Genomic DNA, 19,463 nt, shown 5'->3' with positions numbered 1-19,463 from the left:
AACAATAGAAAATTAGAAATTTGCAATTCCATGAGGTTAAATAACATGTTACTAGATATGACAATCTCCATTACACAGCTACTACACATCCCTTTAAATGAAGAGCCACAAAACAAAATCAACATCAGGGAGAAAAAAGAAAATTAACAACACCATGAAGTTAAATAACATGATACTAAATGACTAACGTGTAGCTAAAGAAATGAAAATCAAGAACCTTCTTGAAGAAAATTATGCCACTGCATGATCTATGAGTCAGAGTGATTTAATCAGAAGAAAGTCTTTTTGAAGAACTGAAATTAACAGAAAACAACAAAACCCATGAGATATAGTTTCTGCTGATTTTTGGTGAAATGTGTCTCCTCCAGACAGATAGGTTTTGTCTTTTAATCCAGCCTACTAATCTATGACATTTGATTGAGCTTAAGCCATTTACATTCAGAGTTTAATATGTTTGGATGGTACTTTGGTCCTGTCATTTTAGGAATGGGTTGTTCATTGGCTTAGTCTTCTGTTGTCATTTTACTGAGATGTTCTTCCCATTTGCCTTTGGTTTTGGTAGGTGCTAGTCCTGTTCTCTGTCAAGAGAACATCTTGAAGTATCATTTGTAGGACAGGTTTGGAAGAGGCAAATTCTTTTAGCTTTTCTTTACTCTGGAAGAATTTTATTTCATTTTCAAAGATGAAAGAAAGCTTTGTGGGGTATGTTATCCTAGGCCAACAATTTTTTTCTTTTAGAATCTGGAAAATATGTCATTCCATTCTCTTCTTGCCTGAAGAGTTTCCTGTGAGAGATCTCCTGTGAACTTAATTGGCATTCCTTTATATGTCAATTGATTTTTTTTTCATGTGCACATTTAAGGATCTTTCCTTACGTTCAGTTGAAGAGAGCTTGATGATCATGTGTCTTGGTGAAGATCGCTTTTGATCAAACCTGTTGGGAGTTTTGTGCCCTTCCTGGATCTTGTTTCCCAATTCTTTTTTTTAGATTAGGAAAATTTTCCTTGATTATTTCATTAAATACATTTACAAACTCATCTTCTTCTGCACCTTCTGGGACTCCCATAACTATTATATTTGGCCTCTTAATAGTGTCTTTCAATTCTTGAATACTTTTTTTTTTTTTTTGCCTGATCCAGCTCTGCATCCAGCTTTTTGTTGGTTTCCCCCTGATGACAGGAAATATCTTCCAGTTCTGAGATTCTTTCTTCTGCTTGCTTCATTCTATTTTGGAGATTCTCCACTGTACTTTTAATTTGCTCTACTGTGTTCTTAATTTCTGATATATCAGCCTTGATTGGCTTTATTGCTTCCTTAAATTCTTTTAACTCTTGCATGTGCTTCTCATTTTTTGATCAGAAGCTTTAAAATGAGTTTTATGAATTCTGTGTCCCCCTTTTTCTCAATGTCTTCCTCAGTTAACTCTGAGGTTGGGATAGGGTTTTGTTCCTTTGCAGGGAAGTTTTCAGTAATATTCATTGTGCCTTTGTCTCTTCTTTTGCTCTTGGTCATTGCACTTCTGGTTAGCAGAGTCTTCTCCTAAGCTGTGTTACCCACAGGTTTACAGTTTGATTTTACTTATTGCAGTTGGTGCACAACTTATTGCAGTTGGTGCAGCCACTTGTGCCACAACCTCCAGCAAGTTCCAGGTCTAGGTTCTTTTTTTTTTTTTAAAGATTTATTTTTATGATTTTGTTTATTGCAAAGGCAGATATACAGAGAGGAAGATCTTCCGCCTAATGATTCACTCCCCAAGTGACCGCAACGGTCGATACTATGCTGGTCCGAAGCCAGGAGCCTCTTCTGGGTCTCCCGCGCAGGTGCAGGGTCCCAAAGCCTTGGGCCGTCCTCGACTGCTTTCCCAGGCCACAGGCAGGGAGCTGGAAGGGAAGCGGGGCTGCTGGGATAGAACCGGCGCCCATATGGGATCCCAGGCGTGCAAGGCGAGGACCTTAACCACTTGCGCCACCGCGCCGGGCCCCAGGTCTAGGTTCTTATGTTAGATTTCCACCGTGGTCTCCACAGCCCCAGCTCCAGGCTCACCACTCTCCACCTCCTGTGATACAGTGCTGAGGCTGCACTGTTGTCTCTGCAACCTTTCTCTCACTTGCGGTTGGAGCAGGTCCCAGGATTAGAGAGACACTAGGTGTCCTATCTAGTTAGGTTGTTGGTGGCACTGATCTTGTTGGAACCTGTTGGACGTTAGGTGTGGGTACCACATGGACCTATTTTGACCGGTACAATGTCACAGTCGGTATTATTTTCCTGCAGGACCTGAATTCCAATCCATGGAATTCAGTGAGTTCTTGTGACCTCAGCACATGCGCAGCTCACTGTTGTCCTCTGCAGTCATAAAGCTATTGCCACAGTGTACAAAATGGCACGCGCCATACCACTGCTAGAGTTCTTGATCTGCTGGCCCTCAGGTCTGAGGGCTACCCAGACCTGTCTTGGGTGGAACCTGTAGAATGCTACGTTGATGCAGTTCACTGAGTCCGAAATGAGTTCACTCCCAGCTCAGAGCAAGCTCCGTCCTTTCCCTTGCCCTTTCCTCCTTAAGCTAAATGGCGCCCAATTCAGCTCCAGGGGGCTGACTGGGCTATGAAATCCACTCTGTTCTTGCACTGTCCATCTAGATCTGCTGCCCTGTCTCTGCTCCTGGTCAAATCAAGCAAACCAGCCGGATGGGCAGTTCTTTGTCTGGGTTCACCTCCCAAGCTCCCAGTGAAAAGTCCCTTCCTACCTGGTTGCTGGTGGAGTTCAGATGGCCGTTAGCTGAATGCTGCTTGGAGTATCAGTCGCTGCAACACTACACCATTGTGTCCACTGCTTTCCTGTGTCTGTCAGTCTCCAGGTACCCCTCTGCTGTTGTTCTGTCCTCTATTTCCTGGAAGGTGTCCTCTCTGCTTCATCTGATTAAATGTTTCTCTGTCCATTTAAATGTGTCCTTACCCTATTCTGCCATCTTGATTCTCCACATCCCATATCTTAAATTTGAAATGTAAGATTTTTTAAAGTTATAACCAATCTCAGATAGCTGCCTTTTCTCTTTAATGACTATTAATATTAAAAATTTTAATTATTACAGCTAGTTATACCATTCACAAGGAAAATGCTTTTCCTAAAGTGTCCTGAAATATACAAATGAACCAGGTTTCATTGTTTTTCCACCTGCTGGCCAGAATATAAAATATGGTTCCTTGAAGAAATATGTACCTTTAGACCCAAGCATCATTCTTTACCTTCTTCTGTTCTCATTCTTGGTAAGGGAATAATTGTGCTTAAATTATTCAGTTAGATCATATTCTGATGACAGTAATGTATGAAATAGGCTTGACATGGGAAAACTGTTTAGCAATCATACCATTTGAGTGGTTCTTATGATAAGTTAGGAATTATACTAAACACTACCCTTATTACCTGGTTTAATCCTCACAATTCTATGAAATAGATGCTTCTGTTCTCTGAGCAACTTATACAAGATCACACAACTAGGTACGAGGTGGAATTTGTTGAGTTAAACATGCTGTATTACAGCTCGGACGCAGACACGACCCCTTCCCTGTCTGCATGGAACCACATCCCTGGAGAAACCTCACTGAGCATTGGAATGTCAATTTTCTTAAAAACTTGATGATATAACATTTAGCTTTAAGCCCCCAAATAAGTGTTAACTAAAAGTATACAAATGGATTTTTTTCTTTCATTTTTCCAGTGACTCATCCTTTAGACAGGTTTTCTGTTTGATCTCTAAATAATGCATTTTTAGAAGTTTAAATAATTTTGAAGGCTTTGGTTCTTCAAGTAATAGATGTTGTGTTTTAAATTTGTTTTTAACTTAATGAAATGTACTCACTTTGGATTGTGACAAAGCATCTGAGAACAAAGTATTACTATAAATATAGTGCAACATAGTTTATGTGGCATGTATTAATAACTCTGGGATTAACTAAAGCCATTTTTTCCCATGTGTTTAGTAGAAGGCCTTTTGTTTAAATTTGTTATTTTTTTTTATTGGAAAGGCAAAAATACAGCAAGAAGGAGATAGAAAGATCTTTCGTCTGCTGGTTCACTCCTCAAATGACCACAACAGCAGGAGCTACCTCCAGGTCTCCCACACGGGTGCACAGTCCCAAGGCTTTGTCGTCCTCCACTGCTTTCTCAGGCCACAAGCAGGGAGCTGGATGGGAAGTGGAACGGCTGGGACATGAACCAATGAACCGGCACCCCTATGCAATCCCAGTGTGTGCAAGGAGAGGATACAGCCACTAGGCTATTGCACCAGGCCCTAATACAGGGCCTTTTTAAATTTTCGATTTTACTCTTATTATTTGTACCCTTTTTAGTGCAAACTCAGATTTGTGAAACTGACCACTGCTTTGGAGCTTATTGTAAAGCTTTCCTATAAAGGAATGAACTTGAAACTTAACAATGTTAATCTATGTGTGTATGATTATATTTAATAAACAGTGTGAATTCAAGACACTTTCAGTTTTTCAGTTCACTAATCTTTCTAAGGTCATATTTAAGAATACTACCAAAAGAAGGAAGTTATTTGCAAATCTTAGGTATTTCCTGTCGTTATTTATACTGAAACGAGTGCAGCCGTGGTACACAGGTCATGGACAGTAACTTCCAGGTTGTGTGGGCTGCACTGCCCTCGCGACACTGGAGCAGCACCTGCGCTTTGAATGCGCTGCTTTAGAGATGTTTAAACAGCGTAGGTGAGAATTTAGCTTAATGTGACTTTTTACGAACTTGAAGCATAATGCTTTCCTGACTTCTAAATCCTTCATCTTAATGATATTTTGCTTCCTAATAGTGTTAATGGTTTTGACAGTTTAGTGGTGAACCTGAAACTAGTCAATGAAGTTAAGACTCAAAAGTCTATAACACTCTAATTTGAGGTCTTGGGCCTGGAAAATCTTGTACATGAAGCTACAACTCTACATGTAAGTGGAGACATGTCTTTGGAAGTCATGAAACAGCATGTATAAACAGATCAGACTTTCCAGACAGACTTGAGTTCAAGACTAGACTAGTTGCTACTAAACCTTGTGCCTTGAAGCTTGACCTTAAATACAATCACAATAGTAAGGCTTGCTATGCAGAATTGTCATTGTATCATTTGTATTTATATTTTCTATGTCCAATCAGTAATAGGTGACTGAATTTTATTACAAGTATTTAGGTGGGCCCGGTGCGATAGCACAGTGGTTAAGGTCCTCACCTTGCATGTGCCAGGATCCCATATGGGCACCGGTTCTAATCCCGGCGGCCCAGCTTCCCATCCAGCTCCCTGCTTGTGGCCTGGGAAAGCAGTCAAGGACGGCCCAAAGCCTTGGGATCCTGCACCTGCATGGGAGACCTGGAAGAGGTTCCTGTCTCTTGGCTTTGGTTTGGCTCAGCTCCAGCTGCTGCAGCCGCTTGGGGAGTGAATCATCGGACGGAAGATCTTCCTCTCTGTCTCTCCTCCTCTCTGTATATCCACCTTTCTAATAAGAATAAATAAATCTTTGAGAAAAAACCAAGTATTTAGGTGCAAAATCTCAATGTATTGTTATTCATATAATCTTCCAGTTTCCATTGAGTTGTAGTGATAGTTTTGAAATATCAAATGTTACAAAACACCTTTTTGCTTACGGTTGCTTAGGATTTCAAATGCACAAGAAACAGGAAACAGAGTCTCAGCAGCAGGAAGAAGCTGCCAGAGTCATTCAAAAGGCCTGGAGGCGTTTTCTTGTAAGTTTATTATTAGCTTTATGAGTTAAAAATGTACATGCTATAAAACGTGTCAGTTTATAACTATACAGTTCAATAGTTGTTAGTGTATTCGCAGATTTATTTACCATCTCTTTAATGACAGACTTCAAAAGTTTAAATAAGTTTTCTAATTTGCTTTATGAAAACTAAGTTCCTGAACGGGCTAGGCACTTGTAAAATGACAGAATTTCCAACCCTGGAGTTTGTCCTCTCAAATCCCACTGCTGTTCAGTTTAGGGAATACACCAAGTTCTTTGTCCTTTCAATTTTGCACGTTAACACCTTTACCAGGAGTGGACGTTATCTCAAGAAACTGTTCCCTTTACAAAGCAAATGGCCTGTTAAAGGTTTTCTCCTGAAATTGTCAAAATTCAGCCAGGCAATCATGCTCTACTTCTAGTTTCAGGTCTCCTTTTCCACCACGTTTATACTCACTTCGACTGAATTCTTAACATTCTATGAAAGTTTGAGCCAGGGTCTTTTATAAGCTCCTGTTAACTTTGGGCTTCTTCCCATGAGCCCCTAGCTTTCCCAATGGCATCTAGAATGGTGACTTCTTTCTAGAAGGTTTTCAGTTAACTTTGCCCAGATCCATCGTTTCATATGGCAGTAGTAACCTTATTAGATGCATTTTAAAAAAAAAAATAAAAAGACTTAGTTTCTTAATCCGTGGGCAAAAGAATGGGTTCTGTAAAGCAGGTGTTGTACCCAGATTTTGAGGTCCGCAGAAGTCACCAGGAATCCGAGGTTGATGCAAATGCACAAGGGTGATTTATTCAAACTCGGCATGTTTGAGTTTGTGTTTCTGATTGAGAACAGGCAATTGGCTGACCAACCTACTGACCAACCGGCTGGCTGGCTGGGACCAACACCCCTCACTCCAGTATGGCCCCAAACAGCATATTCATAGGGTTTTTATACACCTCAGGCCAATTCCACATAATTACATAATCATGTCAGGTTAGTTTAACTGTTTTTAAAAAGAGCAAGTTGGCAGGTTTCTGTTGGTGCAGCAGACAGATTTTAAACAGGTAAATTTGGCGGGCTAAGCCAAGTGGCTGGGAGCCACGGGGCAATGGCTATGGGGGCACACCAGGAGTGACCAAGTCTGATGTAAAAGGCACACCAGGAGTTTTTGCCTGCAGGAAGGCTCTACCCTCTCAGGCTACTAGGTCTGCGTGCTGACTTAGTATCTCAGCTAAGCAAGCAAAGCAGAGATTTAAAAAGCAGAAATAGAGTTAGCAATGAGTAGCAGGTGGATGGCTAGACTTCTGGTGTGAGATTTGGGGAAGAGTAACTGGCTGTCGGCTTCACCTTCAAGGAGGCAGTGCCTTCATCCTCCAGGAAGGGATCAGGGAACTTTGAGGCCAGGCATTGACTTTTCCTCTCCAGCTCTGAAAGCCTGGTGGCATCTTCTCACATGATACTGTTTTTCCCACACAGAAAAATCTCATTTGATGGAGCCTCTTTCATCCAATGTCTTGCCCCAGTCATTGCAGCCATCTGGGGATTGAACCAGCAAATGTATAACACTCTTTCCTTCCTTTTCCCATTCTTCCTTTCTATTACTGTGCCTTTCACATAAAATACTGCTTTAGACATCTGTTTTATATATATATATATAAAAGATTGAATGGAACATGGATACCATTTTTAATTTTTTGATAATTTTTTACATATTTTATTAGGGTGCAAAGGGCCAAGGGCTAGAGGAAAATGGGTGAGATCATCATTTTTACATTCTCTGCTTTCATTGCTGTGTCTAGGGGAAGGGGAAAGACGGGGGAAGACAGGGAGCAGCCACACCCAGCCTCCCACCCATCCCTGGGTCCCTGATGCGGGCATGCTCTGAGGGTACTGCTCTAGTGGTTTCGATAATTGAACAGTTCTGAATTGCTGACGATCTTGCCACTCCTATCATGTTAATCTCTCCAGAATCCACTGACTGACACAGTTCATCTTAGAGTCTCCGTTTGTCCAAGTATTCACTGCCAACTCTTGACTGGGTTGTTGATAGATTTGTTCAATCCTTCATCCTCTGTCATGGTAGCAGGTGTCCTCTGCAGGCTCCAATGTATCGCCATAATGGATACCATTTAAAGAACATGTTTTCATAGGCGTACCTGAAATGAAAGGAAAAGGGCACTGAAGCCTAGCTCTCATTGGAAACTTTCCAAGTCTTGAAACAATGTTGTCATCCAGGTACAGGAAGTTCAACGGGCCACAATCAGACTGAACCTAAAAAGATCTTCAGGACACACTATAGCCAAACTGTCAAAGTTAAGGACAAATAAAGGATCCAAAAGGAAGAGAAATGCATAAACTTAAATATAAAAATCAATTAGACTACTGGCCAGAAGAAAATGAGCTAAAATATTCCAGGTCTTAAAAACACAAAACCTTAAACTATGTTGGTTACGTCCAGTGAAACTGTCCTTGAGAAGTGAAGGGCAGTTTTTCTTTTTTAGCGACCAAGATGTCGAAGCGGATGTTGTGTGTCCTCGTGTGTGACATTCCAGATTCCCCTGCGTCCTCTGGTAGGCACCTTGATCACTGTGCTGACAACACAGGGACCACAAATCTGTTTCATCCCTGGGAAGGGGACCAAGGGACAGCTGAACAGACTTCCTACAACTGATGTGGATGCCATGATGAAGGCCACTGTCCAGAAAGGCAAACCAGAGCACAAAAAGAAGGTACATCCAGCAGGGATGGTTTGATAATGAAAGTCCTATTAAAAAAAAATAGCGTGTTATCTTGAAAATAAATACAGGAATCCTATAAACAAAAAAGGTGAGATAAGACTCTGCCATCAGTGCACCAATTGTGAAGGAGTGTGAAGACTTGTGGTCCAGGATAGCATCAATGCATACAGCACTGAATGATGCTCCAGTGTATTTGTGTCTAAAAAAAAAAAACTATTGGACCCAGTGAAATAGCATAATGGCTAGAGTCCTCGCTTTGCATGTGCTGGGATCCAATATGGCCACAGGTTCACGTACCAGCTGCTCCGCTTCCCATCCGGCTTCCTGCTTGTGGCCTGGGAAAGCGGTGCAGGACAGCCCAAGGCCTTGGGACCCAGGACCATGTGGGAGACCTGGAAGAGGCTCCTGACTTCAGATCAGCTCAGCTACAACTGTTAGCACCACTTGGGGTGTGAACCAGTAGATAAAAGATCTTCCTCTCTCTGCCTCTCCTCCTCTGTCTAAATCTGACAACGCCAAGAGCCAGTTGTTTCTTACGGGTCTCCCACATGGGTGCAGGGTCCCAAGGCTTTGGGCCATCCTCCACTGCTTTCCCAGGCCACAAGCAGGTTGCTGGATGAGAATTGGAACAGCCAGGACACAAATTAGTGCCCATGTGCCAGTTTCTGCTGGGCTGGCAGCTGACTATAGTCACCCACCCAAACAGAAGCAATAAATTATTTTTGTTCTAACTTGTTTTTGGAGTAACCTATGTAACCTATGTACTAGTCTAAAACAAATATAGAAATTGACATATGCAGCAGATACTATTTAAATTTTTAATTATGTTTCCTGAAACTAAATTTTGAATTTCAGGAAAATTATATTTTCCTTGCAAGTAATAGAATTTCAACTGGCATTGCAAAATTGTAACAGGGCTTCAGATTTTCATGTTGGTATTATGAATTTAATTTGGTTTTACTTTATTTCATTAAGAATAAGCATTAGAGGAATAGGCAGTTTATCAAGAGTTAATAAGGAGAGAATTATCAAAAAGTTTTCAAAGGTGTAAAAATCGTTGGGAGTTGAGGTCCCAGCACAATAGCCTAGCAGCTAAAAGTACTCAAATTACATGTGCGAGGATCCCAAATGGGCACCAGTTCTAATCCCAGCTGCCCCACTTCCTATCCAGCTCCCTGCCTGTGGCCTGGGAAAGCAGTTGAGGACGGCCCAAAGCCTTGGGACCTTGCACTTGTGTAGGAGACGCAGGAGAAGCTCCTGGCTTTAGATCAGCTCAGCTGTGGCCATTGGGACCGCTTGTGGAGTGAATCAACAGACAGAAGATCTTCCTCTCTGTCTTCCCTCTTCTCTGTATATGTAACATTTCAGTAAAAATAAATCTTTTAAAAAATCGTTGGGAGTTGGCTAAATTGGTACTAATCTGAAAAGTGGATAAGATCTTTAAATCAGTGGAATGACTGGAGGAAGGAGGAAGGAATGCTTTCTCTTGCCAGGCACTGTCCAGTGTGTCTTACAGTACTCATTTATTCCTCATGGTAGCTCTGTGAGGTAGCTATTATTTACATTTATTTTAATTTTTGAATTTTATCATACAATTCTGCAGTTTGGGGATTCCGCACCTCCCAGTTTTCACCCCCACAAATGATTTTTCCCATGTTGTCACAACAGTGCATTCTTCATCAGGAGTTACAGTTCCGTCAGTCTGCTATGTCACTGTGGCCGAGATTGCTGGCAATGTCAGACAGTCCAGCATCCCATTGTCTAAACATGTGCAACACTTTCATTGGGAGTCCATCTTCTGTTTGGAAGTAGGGATGCATGCTGCATTGTGTCTTCACATCTGGATATGATAGTCTCCTTTACTCCATCACTATACATTCCACTTTGCATGATGGCTTCCTTATATTAGAGAGTATGTGGTATTTGTCTTTTGGGGATTGACTTATTTCACAAGCATAATGGTTTCTAGTTGGGACCATCTAGTTGCAATTGGTATAATTTCATTCTTTTTAATGGCTGAGTAATATTCCATGGAGTAGACATACCACAGTTTCTTTAATCACTCCTCTTTGGATGGGTATCTGAGTTGTTTCCATGTCTTTGCTGTTGCAGATTGTGCTATTGTAAATATAGGATTGCAGATCCCTTTCTCATATGCAGTTTTCATTTCCTTTTGGGTATATTCCTAGGAGCGGGATAGCTGGGTCATATGGCAGGTTTATTTGCCTCTAAGCACTGTCCATACTGATTTCTATGGTGGTTATACTAGCCTATACCCCCACCAGCAGTGAAGGAGGGTACCTTTCTCCCCACATCCACACCCACGCCAGCAGGTGTTGTTAGCTGAGTTCTGAATATAGGCCAGTCTCACTGGAGTTAGGTAGTACCTTGATGTGATTTTCATTTGTATCTCTCAGATAGCTAGAGAACCAGAATGTCTTTTCATACATCTGTTAGCCATTTGATTTTGTTCTTATAAAAAAGGACTGTTCATTTCCATTGCCCATTTTTTTAACAGGGTTACTCTTTTTACTGTCCCTGAGTTTCTGAAGCTTTTTGTAAATCCTGGATATTAGTCCCCTATCACTTGTGTAATGTGCAAAAATTTTCTCCCATTCCGTTGGTTGCTTCTTCACTTTAATTGTTTCCTTTGCTGTGCAGCTTTTTAGTTTGATGTAGCCCCATTTGTTCATTTTGGATTTGACTGCCTGTGCTTTTCTAAGAAGACTTTCCCTCTTCCTGTTTCTTGTAGAGTGCTTCCTATGTTTTCCTTCAGTAGTTTGATAATTTCTAGGTGCAGATTTAGGCATTTGATCCATTTAGAGCTGATTATTGTGTAATGTGACAGGTGGGGGTCTTGCTTCTTAATTCTGCAAGCTACTATCCAGTTGTCCCAACAGCATTTGTTGAAGAGACCAGGCTTTTTGCCTGAATTGTTTCAGTTTTCTTCTCAAAGATGAGTTGGCTTTACATGTGTGGGCTCCCTTCTGGTGCTTCTGTTCTGTTCTTCCGATCTTCTCTGTTTCTGTACTTGTACCAGACTGTTTTAATAACCACTGCTCTGTAGTATGTCTTGAAGTCTGGAATTGTAATTCCTCCAGATTGATTTTTATTCTTCAGGATAGCTTTAGCTATTCATGCTTCCAGATGAACTTTTGTATCTTTTCTATTTCTGAGAAGAATGTTGTTGGGCTTTTGATTGGGGTTGCATTGAATCAGCATATTACTTTTGGTAAGATGGATATTTTGATGATGTTGATCCTGCCAATCCAGGAACATGGTAAGTTTCTGCATTTTTCAATATCTTCTTCTATTTCGTTTTTTCATGTTTTATTGTTTTCATCATAGAGGTCTTCTTAGTTAGCTTAATTCCTAGGTATTTAAGATTTTTCTCCACTATTTTAAAAAGGCACTGTACTTAAAATTTCTTTCTCAACCATGGAATTATTTGTGTACACTAGTACCATCGATTTGTGTTCATTAATTTTGTATCTTGCTACCCTGCCAAAGTCTCTTATGAGTTCCAGTAGTCTCTTGACTGAGTCTTTCAGTTCTCCTAGGTAGAGAAGCCTGTCATCTGCAAATAGAGATAATTTCAATTCCTCATTTCCAATTTGCATTCCTTTAATTGCTTTTTCTTGCCTAATAGCTCTGGCAAGGACTTCCAATGCTATATTGAGGAGTGGTGGTGACAGTGGATATCCCTGTCCAGTTCCAGATTTTAGTGGAAAGGCTTCCAATCTTTCCCTATTTAAAATGATGCTAGCATTGGGATTTTCATAAATTGCTTTGATTGTGTTGTAGAATGTTCCTTCTATTTCTATCTTGCTAAGGATTTTCAGTATGAAGTGGTGTTGGATTTCATCAGATGCCTTTTCTGCATCTTTTCTATTGAGAAGATCATGTGGTTTTTATTTTTCAATTTGTTGATGTGATGTATCACATTTATTGATTTGCGAGTGTTGAATTATCCCTGCATGCCTGGGATGAATCCCACCTGGTCCAGGTGAATGATCTGCCTGATGTGTTGTTGGATCCTGTTGGCTAGTATTTTGTTGATGATCTTTGCATCTATGTACATCAAGGATATTTGTAGTTCTCTTTTTCTGTTGTTTATGTGGCTTTGGTATTAAGATGATAATGGCTTCAGAGTTTGGAGAAATTGCCTCTTTTGCTACCGTTTGGAAAAGCTTGTGTAGGATTGGGTAGTTTCCTCTTGAACGTTTGATAGAATTCAGCAGTGAAGCCATCTGGTCCAGGATTTTTTTTTTTTTTTTTTTTTTGGTTGGGAGGGCTTTAATTACTGATTCAATCTCAGTGCAAGTTATAGGTCTATTTAGATTGTTAATTGCTTCTTGATTCAATTTTGGTGGATTGTATCTGTCCAAAATGTGTCCATCTGTTGTAAGTTTTCTGATTTGTTGCAATATAGTTACTTATAATGGTTCCTAATAATTTTCTGTATTTCTGAGGTATCTGTTGTTGTATTTCCTTTCTCTTCTCTGATGCTATTGATGCATATCTTCCCCCTCCTTTTTTGATTAATTGGGCTAGTGTGTAGTCTATTTTGTTGATTTTTGCAAAGAACTAGCTCTTTGATTCATTGATTTTATAAACCATACTCTTGGTGTCTATTTGGTTTATTCCCTCCCTTATTTTGATGATTTTTCTTTTTTCCTACTAATGTTGGGATGGCTTTGCTGTTGTTTTTCTAGTTCCTTCAACTATAAGGTTAGCTGACTTACTTAGTGACTTTCTAGTTTCCTAACATAAACATTGATTCAGATGAAATTTCCTCTTAACACTGCCTTGATTGTACCCCATGAGTTTTTTAAATTTTGCTTTTATTATTATTATTATTATTATCATTTTATGATACAGTTCCATAGGCCCTGGGATTTCCCTTAATCCCTCCCCAATTCCTCCCCTCACTGAATTTCCCTATATTGTTATTATAGTATAGTTCTTCATACAATCATATGTCCATCATTGTGGGTATGGACAATGGCAGAGAGTCCAGCATCCTATTGTCAAGATACAGCAAACAGTTCCACTGGGAGTCCATCTTCAGTCTGGAAGTAGAGATGCATACCGCATTGTATCCACACATCTGGATATGACGGTCTCCACTACATAATTACTATACATCCCCTTAATCAAAAGCCACAATACAAAATCAACAACAGGAAGAAATATAGAAAATCACAATGCCATGAAGTTAAATAACATGCTATTGAATGACTAATGTGTAGCTGAAGAGATGAAAAAGAAAATGAAGAACTTTCTTTAAGACAGTGATGCTACTGTATGATCTATGAGTCATTGAGGAATGTATCAGAAGAAATTGTTTCCAAGAGATGAAACTAACAAAAATATCAAAATCCATGAAATAGTTTCTGCTGATCTTTGATGGTGAGATGTGTCTCCTGTAAGCAATAAATAGATGTGGGGTTTTTTTTAATCCAGTCTATTAATCTATGATGTTTGGTTTGAGTTTAAGCCATTTATATTCAGGGTTAATATGAATGGGTGGTAATTTGGTCCTGTCATTTTAGTAATGGGCTGTTCATTGATTTAGTCTTCTGATGCTATTTTACTGGAATGTTCTTCACATTTGCCTTTGTTTTTGGTGAGTGCTATTCCTTTTCTTTGTCTAGAGAACATCTTTAAGTATTATTTGTAGGGAAGGTTTTGAAGAGGCACATTCAATTTATCTTTACTGTGGAAGAATTTTATTACATTTTCAAAGAAAAAGTTTTGATAGGTTGATGCCTTCATTTGTTTCAAGCAATTTTTTAATTTCCCCTTTGATTTTCTCTCTAATCCACTGCTCATTTAGTAACATATTTTTCCATCTCCATGTGTTTGCAAGTTTTCTTAGGTGTTTTGACTTCTTGCTCTATAGCTTCACTAAATGATGGTGTGAGAAGATGCGTGGTATAATTTCAATTTTTTTAATTTGCTAAAGTTTGTTTTGTGGTCTAGAACATGGTCAGTTCTGGAGAAAAAAAATTGAATCGTGTCATCTTAGTAATGGATTGTTCTTTGAGTCTTCTCTTAGCCTTGTAGTGGGGCGTTCTCCACGTTTGCCTTTGGTTTTGGTAGCTGTTCTTCCTTTTCTCTTTCATGAGAACTTCGAGTATTACTTGTAGGGCAAGTTTGCAGGAGATGAACTCTTGCAGTTTTTCTTAATTGTGGAAGAATTTTATTTTCAAAGACAAAGAAGAGTTTTGCAGGATATGTTCTGGGCTGAAAATTTTTCTCTTTTAGAGTCTGGGATATGTCACGCCATTCTCTCCTTGTCTGCAGGGTTTTCTCTGAGAGGCCAGCTGTGAGTTTGATTGGGGTTCCTCTATAGGTCACTTGATTTTTCTCACGTGCACATTTAAGGATTTCTTTCCTTATGTTCAACTGAGAAGAGCTTGATTATCATGTGTCTTGGTGAGGTTTGGTTTTGATTAAATCTGTTGAGAGGTCTGTGACCCTCCTGTATATTGTTTTTCTTTCTTTCTCCAGATTAGGGATGTTTTCATTTATTATTTTATGAATACACCTTTAATCACAGTTTTTTTCTGCACCTTCTGGAACTCCCCATAATTCTTACATTGAGCATTTTAATCATATCATTTAACTCTTGGGTTTTTTTTTTTTTTTTAGCTTGACCTAGCTCTGCTACCAGCTTTTTGTTTTCCTCCTTCTGACAAGAAAAACCTTCCAATTCTGATATTCTTTCTTCTTCATTCATTCTGTTTTTGAGATTCTCCATTGTACTTTTAATTTGTTCCACTGTATTCTTTTCTGAAATGTCAGCTTTCACTTGATTCATTTCCTGTGTGACATATCTCTTAAATTCCTTGACCTCCTGTATTGTGTGCCGCCCATTGTTGGTCAGAAGCTTTATTATGAGTTTTCTGTGTCCCTCATATTTTCAGTGTCTTTCTCAGTTAACTCTGAAGGTGGTAGAGACTTTTGCTCCTTTACCAGGGAGTCTTCAGTAACATTCATTGTGCCTCTGTCTCTTCTCTTAACTTTTGACATTGCAATCCTGTTTGGCGAATTTTTCTCCTTAGCACAGATTTCTAGGATGTATTGTCTATAGGTAGAAGTAAATTTTTATGTTCGATCATTATCCTGGATTAGGAAGAAGCCAACTGTCCCAGATAAATGGTTTTTTTGGTAGTGCTGACCTTCCAAATTGGGGACCACACAGATTCTGTAGGACGTGAAGCTGGCCCTGTCCTCCCCATGGGATCAGCCTGGTGTAACTAGCTGGGCATTTGATTGGAGTGTGCCCACTCCAACATTTGATCCCTGTGCTGTTAGCTCTGACCTGGCACCAGTCGGGCCACTGTGTCTGCAGCTCCCTTTCTGTTTGTTGTTGGGCCAAAGTATTCAGCAGGATTGGCCAGTGCCAGCCTGCCTTCACCTCCTGAGCTCCCTGTGCAAACCCAAGCTCCCACCTGGCTGCCACAAGGGCTGATCTGTGGCCACTGCTGGATCCCTAGTTGTCACTGGAGTCGGGATCACTGCTCACTGGTTGCTGGTGGGTTTTCTGTTCACTGTAACACCGCCCCATCATTTCCTCTTTCCTGTGTCCAGGGAGTCTCCAAGTACCTCCCTGTTGACTGCCTGACTCCTTTCTTTTTCTGTAATCTGCTCTCTCTGCTTTACCCTGTCTAATGATTCTCCATCATCTCAAACATGTCTGTACTCTATGACCTCCCATTTCTTTATTTCTTTTTTTAAAATTATTTCTTAGATTAAGAAACCACAGAGAGGTTAGACAACATGTTCAGGTTCATGCACCTATTAACTACTAACAATTGAACCTAGATAGGCATTATTAGCAATTGCACTATATTTGGTTTTTTTCCTAGAATATTCTATATAGAGTAGACAGGTAACTGAACAAAATTTTAGAGTATAGTTGACAGTCACATAGTTGGAAATTCAAGGTTGAGACAAGAGCAATACCAGCTAGCTTGTCAAAGCAAACCCTAATACATAATATACCTAAAATACAGTTTTTGTATATAAGTCTATGGTTTTTGGTTTTTTCACTACTTAGGCAAAAAATTAATTAGAAGTAAAAAAATCAAGTTTTGACCATAAAATTTCTGTTTGAACCTTTAGAATCTTGCTGTATTTGAGCACTTTAAAAGTCTGATTAATTTAAAAAGACAAGGGGAGCCACGTCACATACTGAAGTACTTTAATCCTAAAGAGGTAAGGACTTTGTCGATATAGAATCTTTTATCATTTTCTTAATTGGTTACATTGTATTATGAGATACAGTTCCATAGGTACTGGGATTCTCCCCACCCCTCTCCCCCTGGTGGATTCCTCCACCCTGTTGTGAGACCTCAGTTCAAGATCAGTTGAGACACCTTCACCGCAAGCGTATACCAAGCATAGAGTCCAGCATGTTATTCTCCAGATAAGTTCATCCGCTTCTCGGGCAGACCCTCCCTGGTCCGGAGGCAGGGCCAAAAGAGCAAGATCCCAGTCAATTAAAAGCCCCAGCAGCATCAATATATATCGCTATGGAATTAATTTACACAGCACTGAGTAAACAATATGTTAAAATTACATGTAGGTTGTTAAGAACCTCCTGTGCCTAGTTCAGTGACATTTTAACCATTGAAGTGCATAACTGGTTTGGGGGGAGTTGCAGAGAAACCTCTCAAACTTTGGTGATGAGTACTTGTTCTTTGTGTATGTATGTATGTGTGAGTCTTTGATGACCTATCTTTCTTTATTGTTCTCTGCTTATCTATCCCTATTTGTGTGAGTGTCTGTGTGCGTGTGTGTGGGTGTGTTGGGGGGAAGGGGGTTCTGGAGCCACCTTGTTGGTCATTATAGAGGGTGGAGGCCCAGAGCTGGAACTGGGCAAGGACTGGAGAAGGCTCCTCTCCCATGTCCCAAGGGAAGTATATTGTTCTTCTCATTCTGATGACCGATCGTGGTTCTTGGCTGTGGTTCTGATGATGTTGGTTCCTATGTGGAAGGACTCGGGCTTCTTTCATCTCATGTAGTTTGTCCAAAGAAGGGGGATGTCTGTCCTCTGGGTTCTCGGCATCCGAAGGCATTCCAGTTCCCTGTGTTCTCTTTGGCAGTTGTGATGATGTCCTTGGTGCCCGTTCCGATAGACCTTGATGGGAGTCCGGGAGTCCTTAAGAGTGGGATACAAACCTCCTCCTGTCCTGCGGCTCCGCTCTGGGGTTCTCCCCTATTCTGTGCATATGACCACCTGTTAATAGTTTATTGGGGTCGCTCCTGATTCCCCCTGTATGTCATTGTAGTTTTTACTATTGTCTAATGCTGTTCTGAATCTGTCGACTATAAGATACCTGTCCAGTTCCTGTAGGTTACACTTCACGAATTCCTAACTTTTTCAAGGAGATGAGAGATTTCTCTGCTCCCATCCAGTTGTTGTGTGTCGCAAGGATTTGAGAGTGTATTGGGTATTACAATCATTCAAAACACGTGGGGTGAGACCATATTAGTTACAGGTTCATCTGAGGAAGATTTACCATCAATGGAAATCTTTAGGGTTGCTTCGCGTCCCCTAAACACTGCAGATTCGGCATGGAGTTGTCTGAGCAGCATTCAGAGAACCAAATTCCCAGGGCTCCCTGGTCGGGCAGCCAGCAGGCGAAGCCTGGCGCCAACTGGCGCACTGGCCGCCGGAGGGCCCCCCGAGTGAGCATGAAGGCCGCCTGGTGCTTACCGAGCTAGAGGTGGTCTGGTGGGAGCACCCCAGCCTCCTCCTGGCACTGGGGAACCACACCTCCAGTTCCAAGCTCCGCCTCCCCCCAGCCATGTCTGCGGGTCAAGCCCACGCCCCAAAATTTCTCTGTTTGAACCTTTAGAATCTTGCTGTATTTGAGCACTTTAAGAGTCTGATTAATTTAAAAAGACAAGGGGAGCCACGTCACATACTGAAGTACTTTAATCCTAAAGAGGTAAGGACTTTGTCGATATAGAATCTTTTATCTTAAAACATGTGACTACATTATCACTTCAGTGTGTTCATGTTTGTCTCTCTAAAACCTCCGCTATTCAAGTCTTACATGTTGAAAATTCATCAAGTATGAACGTATTGCTCAAGTCATCGCCATATGTTTCTGTATTCATCACTCAGCTTGAGGTTTTCATACCAGCAAATCACAGCCAACTCCCTGGTTCTGACGTTGAACTTTAGTCTTCTGAGTTTTAAAAGTATTTCTTCACTGATTTGAAAGAGAGACATAGCCATGGAGAGATCCTCTGTGTGTGAACTCACTGTCCAAACACCTGACACAGCCAGACCTGGGCCAGGCCAAAGGCAGGAACTCGGAACTTCTGGTTTCCCATACAAGTGTCAAAGAGCCTAGTATTCTTTTTATATATTTTGTTATTTTTAAAAGATTTATTTATTTTTATTAAAGTCAGATATCTAGAGAAGAGGACAAAGAGGAAGATCTTCCACCCAGAGATTCAATCCCCAAGCGGCTGCATCAACCAAAGCTGCGTCAAATCAAAGCCAACAGCCAGGAGTTCCTTCTGGGTCTCCCATGTGGATGCGGGGTCCCAAAGCTTTGGGCCATTCTCGACTGCTTTCCCAGGCCACAAGCAGGGAGCTCGATGGGAAGTGGGGCTGCCGGGATTAGAACCGGCACCCACATGGGATCCCGGCATGTGCAAGGCGAGGACTCTAGCTGCTAGACCATTGCACTGGGCCCAAGATCCTAGTATTCAAACTGTCACCTGATGCCTCCCAGACTTTGTGTTAATAAGAAACTGTAATCCAAAGTGGATCCAGGATTTGAACCCTGGGCACCCCACAGAGGAGTGGACATCCAGTTTGGAGCTATTGTAATAACTGCTTCTGGAATGTTCTCATTCCCATTTGTTAGGATTTCCATTCCACCTAGAAACAGAACTGGTAAATGAGTCAGGCTGGCCTGCAACTCTAGGAGAGAATATCAAGCTGCTTTCTAGAGGTTACTGTGC

General features: G+C 40.8%; 1 protein-coding gene across 1 annotated transcript in view; it reads left to right on the top strand.

Annotated features, from left to right (window-relative positions):
• CUNH11orf65 (chromosome unknown C11orf65 homolog) overlaps positions 1-19,463 on the top strand; it is a 65,638-nt gene that overhangs the window by 3,946 nt on the left and 42,229 nt on the right. The window contains exons 2-3 of the mRNA XM_040977243.1: positions 5,654-5,742; positions 16,602-16,694. Of these exons, the coding sequence (XP_040833177.1) occupies positions 5,662-5,742; positions 16,602-16,694 (174 nt within the window). The 5' untranslated portion in view covers positions 5,654-5,661. The remainder of the gene's footprint in view (positions 1-5,653; positions 5,743-16,601; positions 16,695-19,463) is intronic.

The sequence above is a fragment of the Ochotona curzoniae genome, unplaced genomic scaffold, assembly GCF_017591425.1.
Source record: "Ochotona curzoniae isolate NIBS_2020 unplaced genomic scaffold, NIBS_Ocur_1.0 contig_2723, whole genome shotgun sequence".
Taxonomy (NCBI): Eukaryota; Metazoa; Chordata; class Mammalia; order Lagomorpha; family Ochotonidae; genus Ochotona; species Ochotona curzoniae.
Note: the sequence above shows the minus strand (reverse complement) of the source record. Positions and strands in the feature narration are given on the sequence as shown.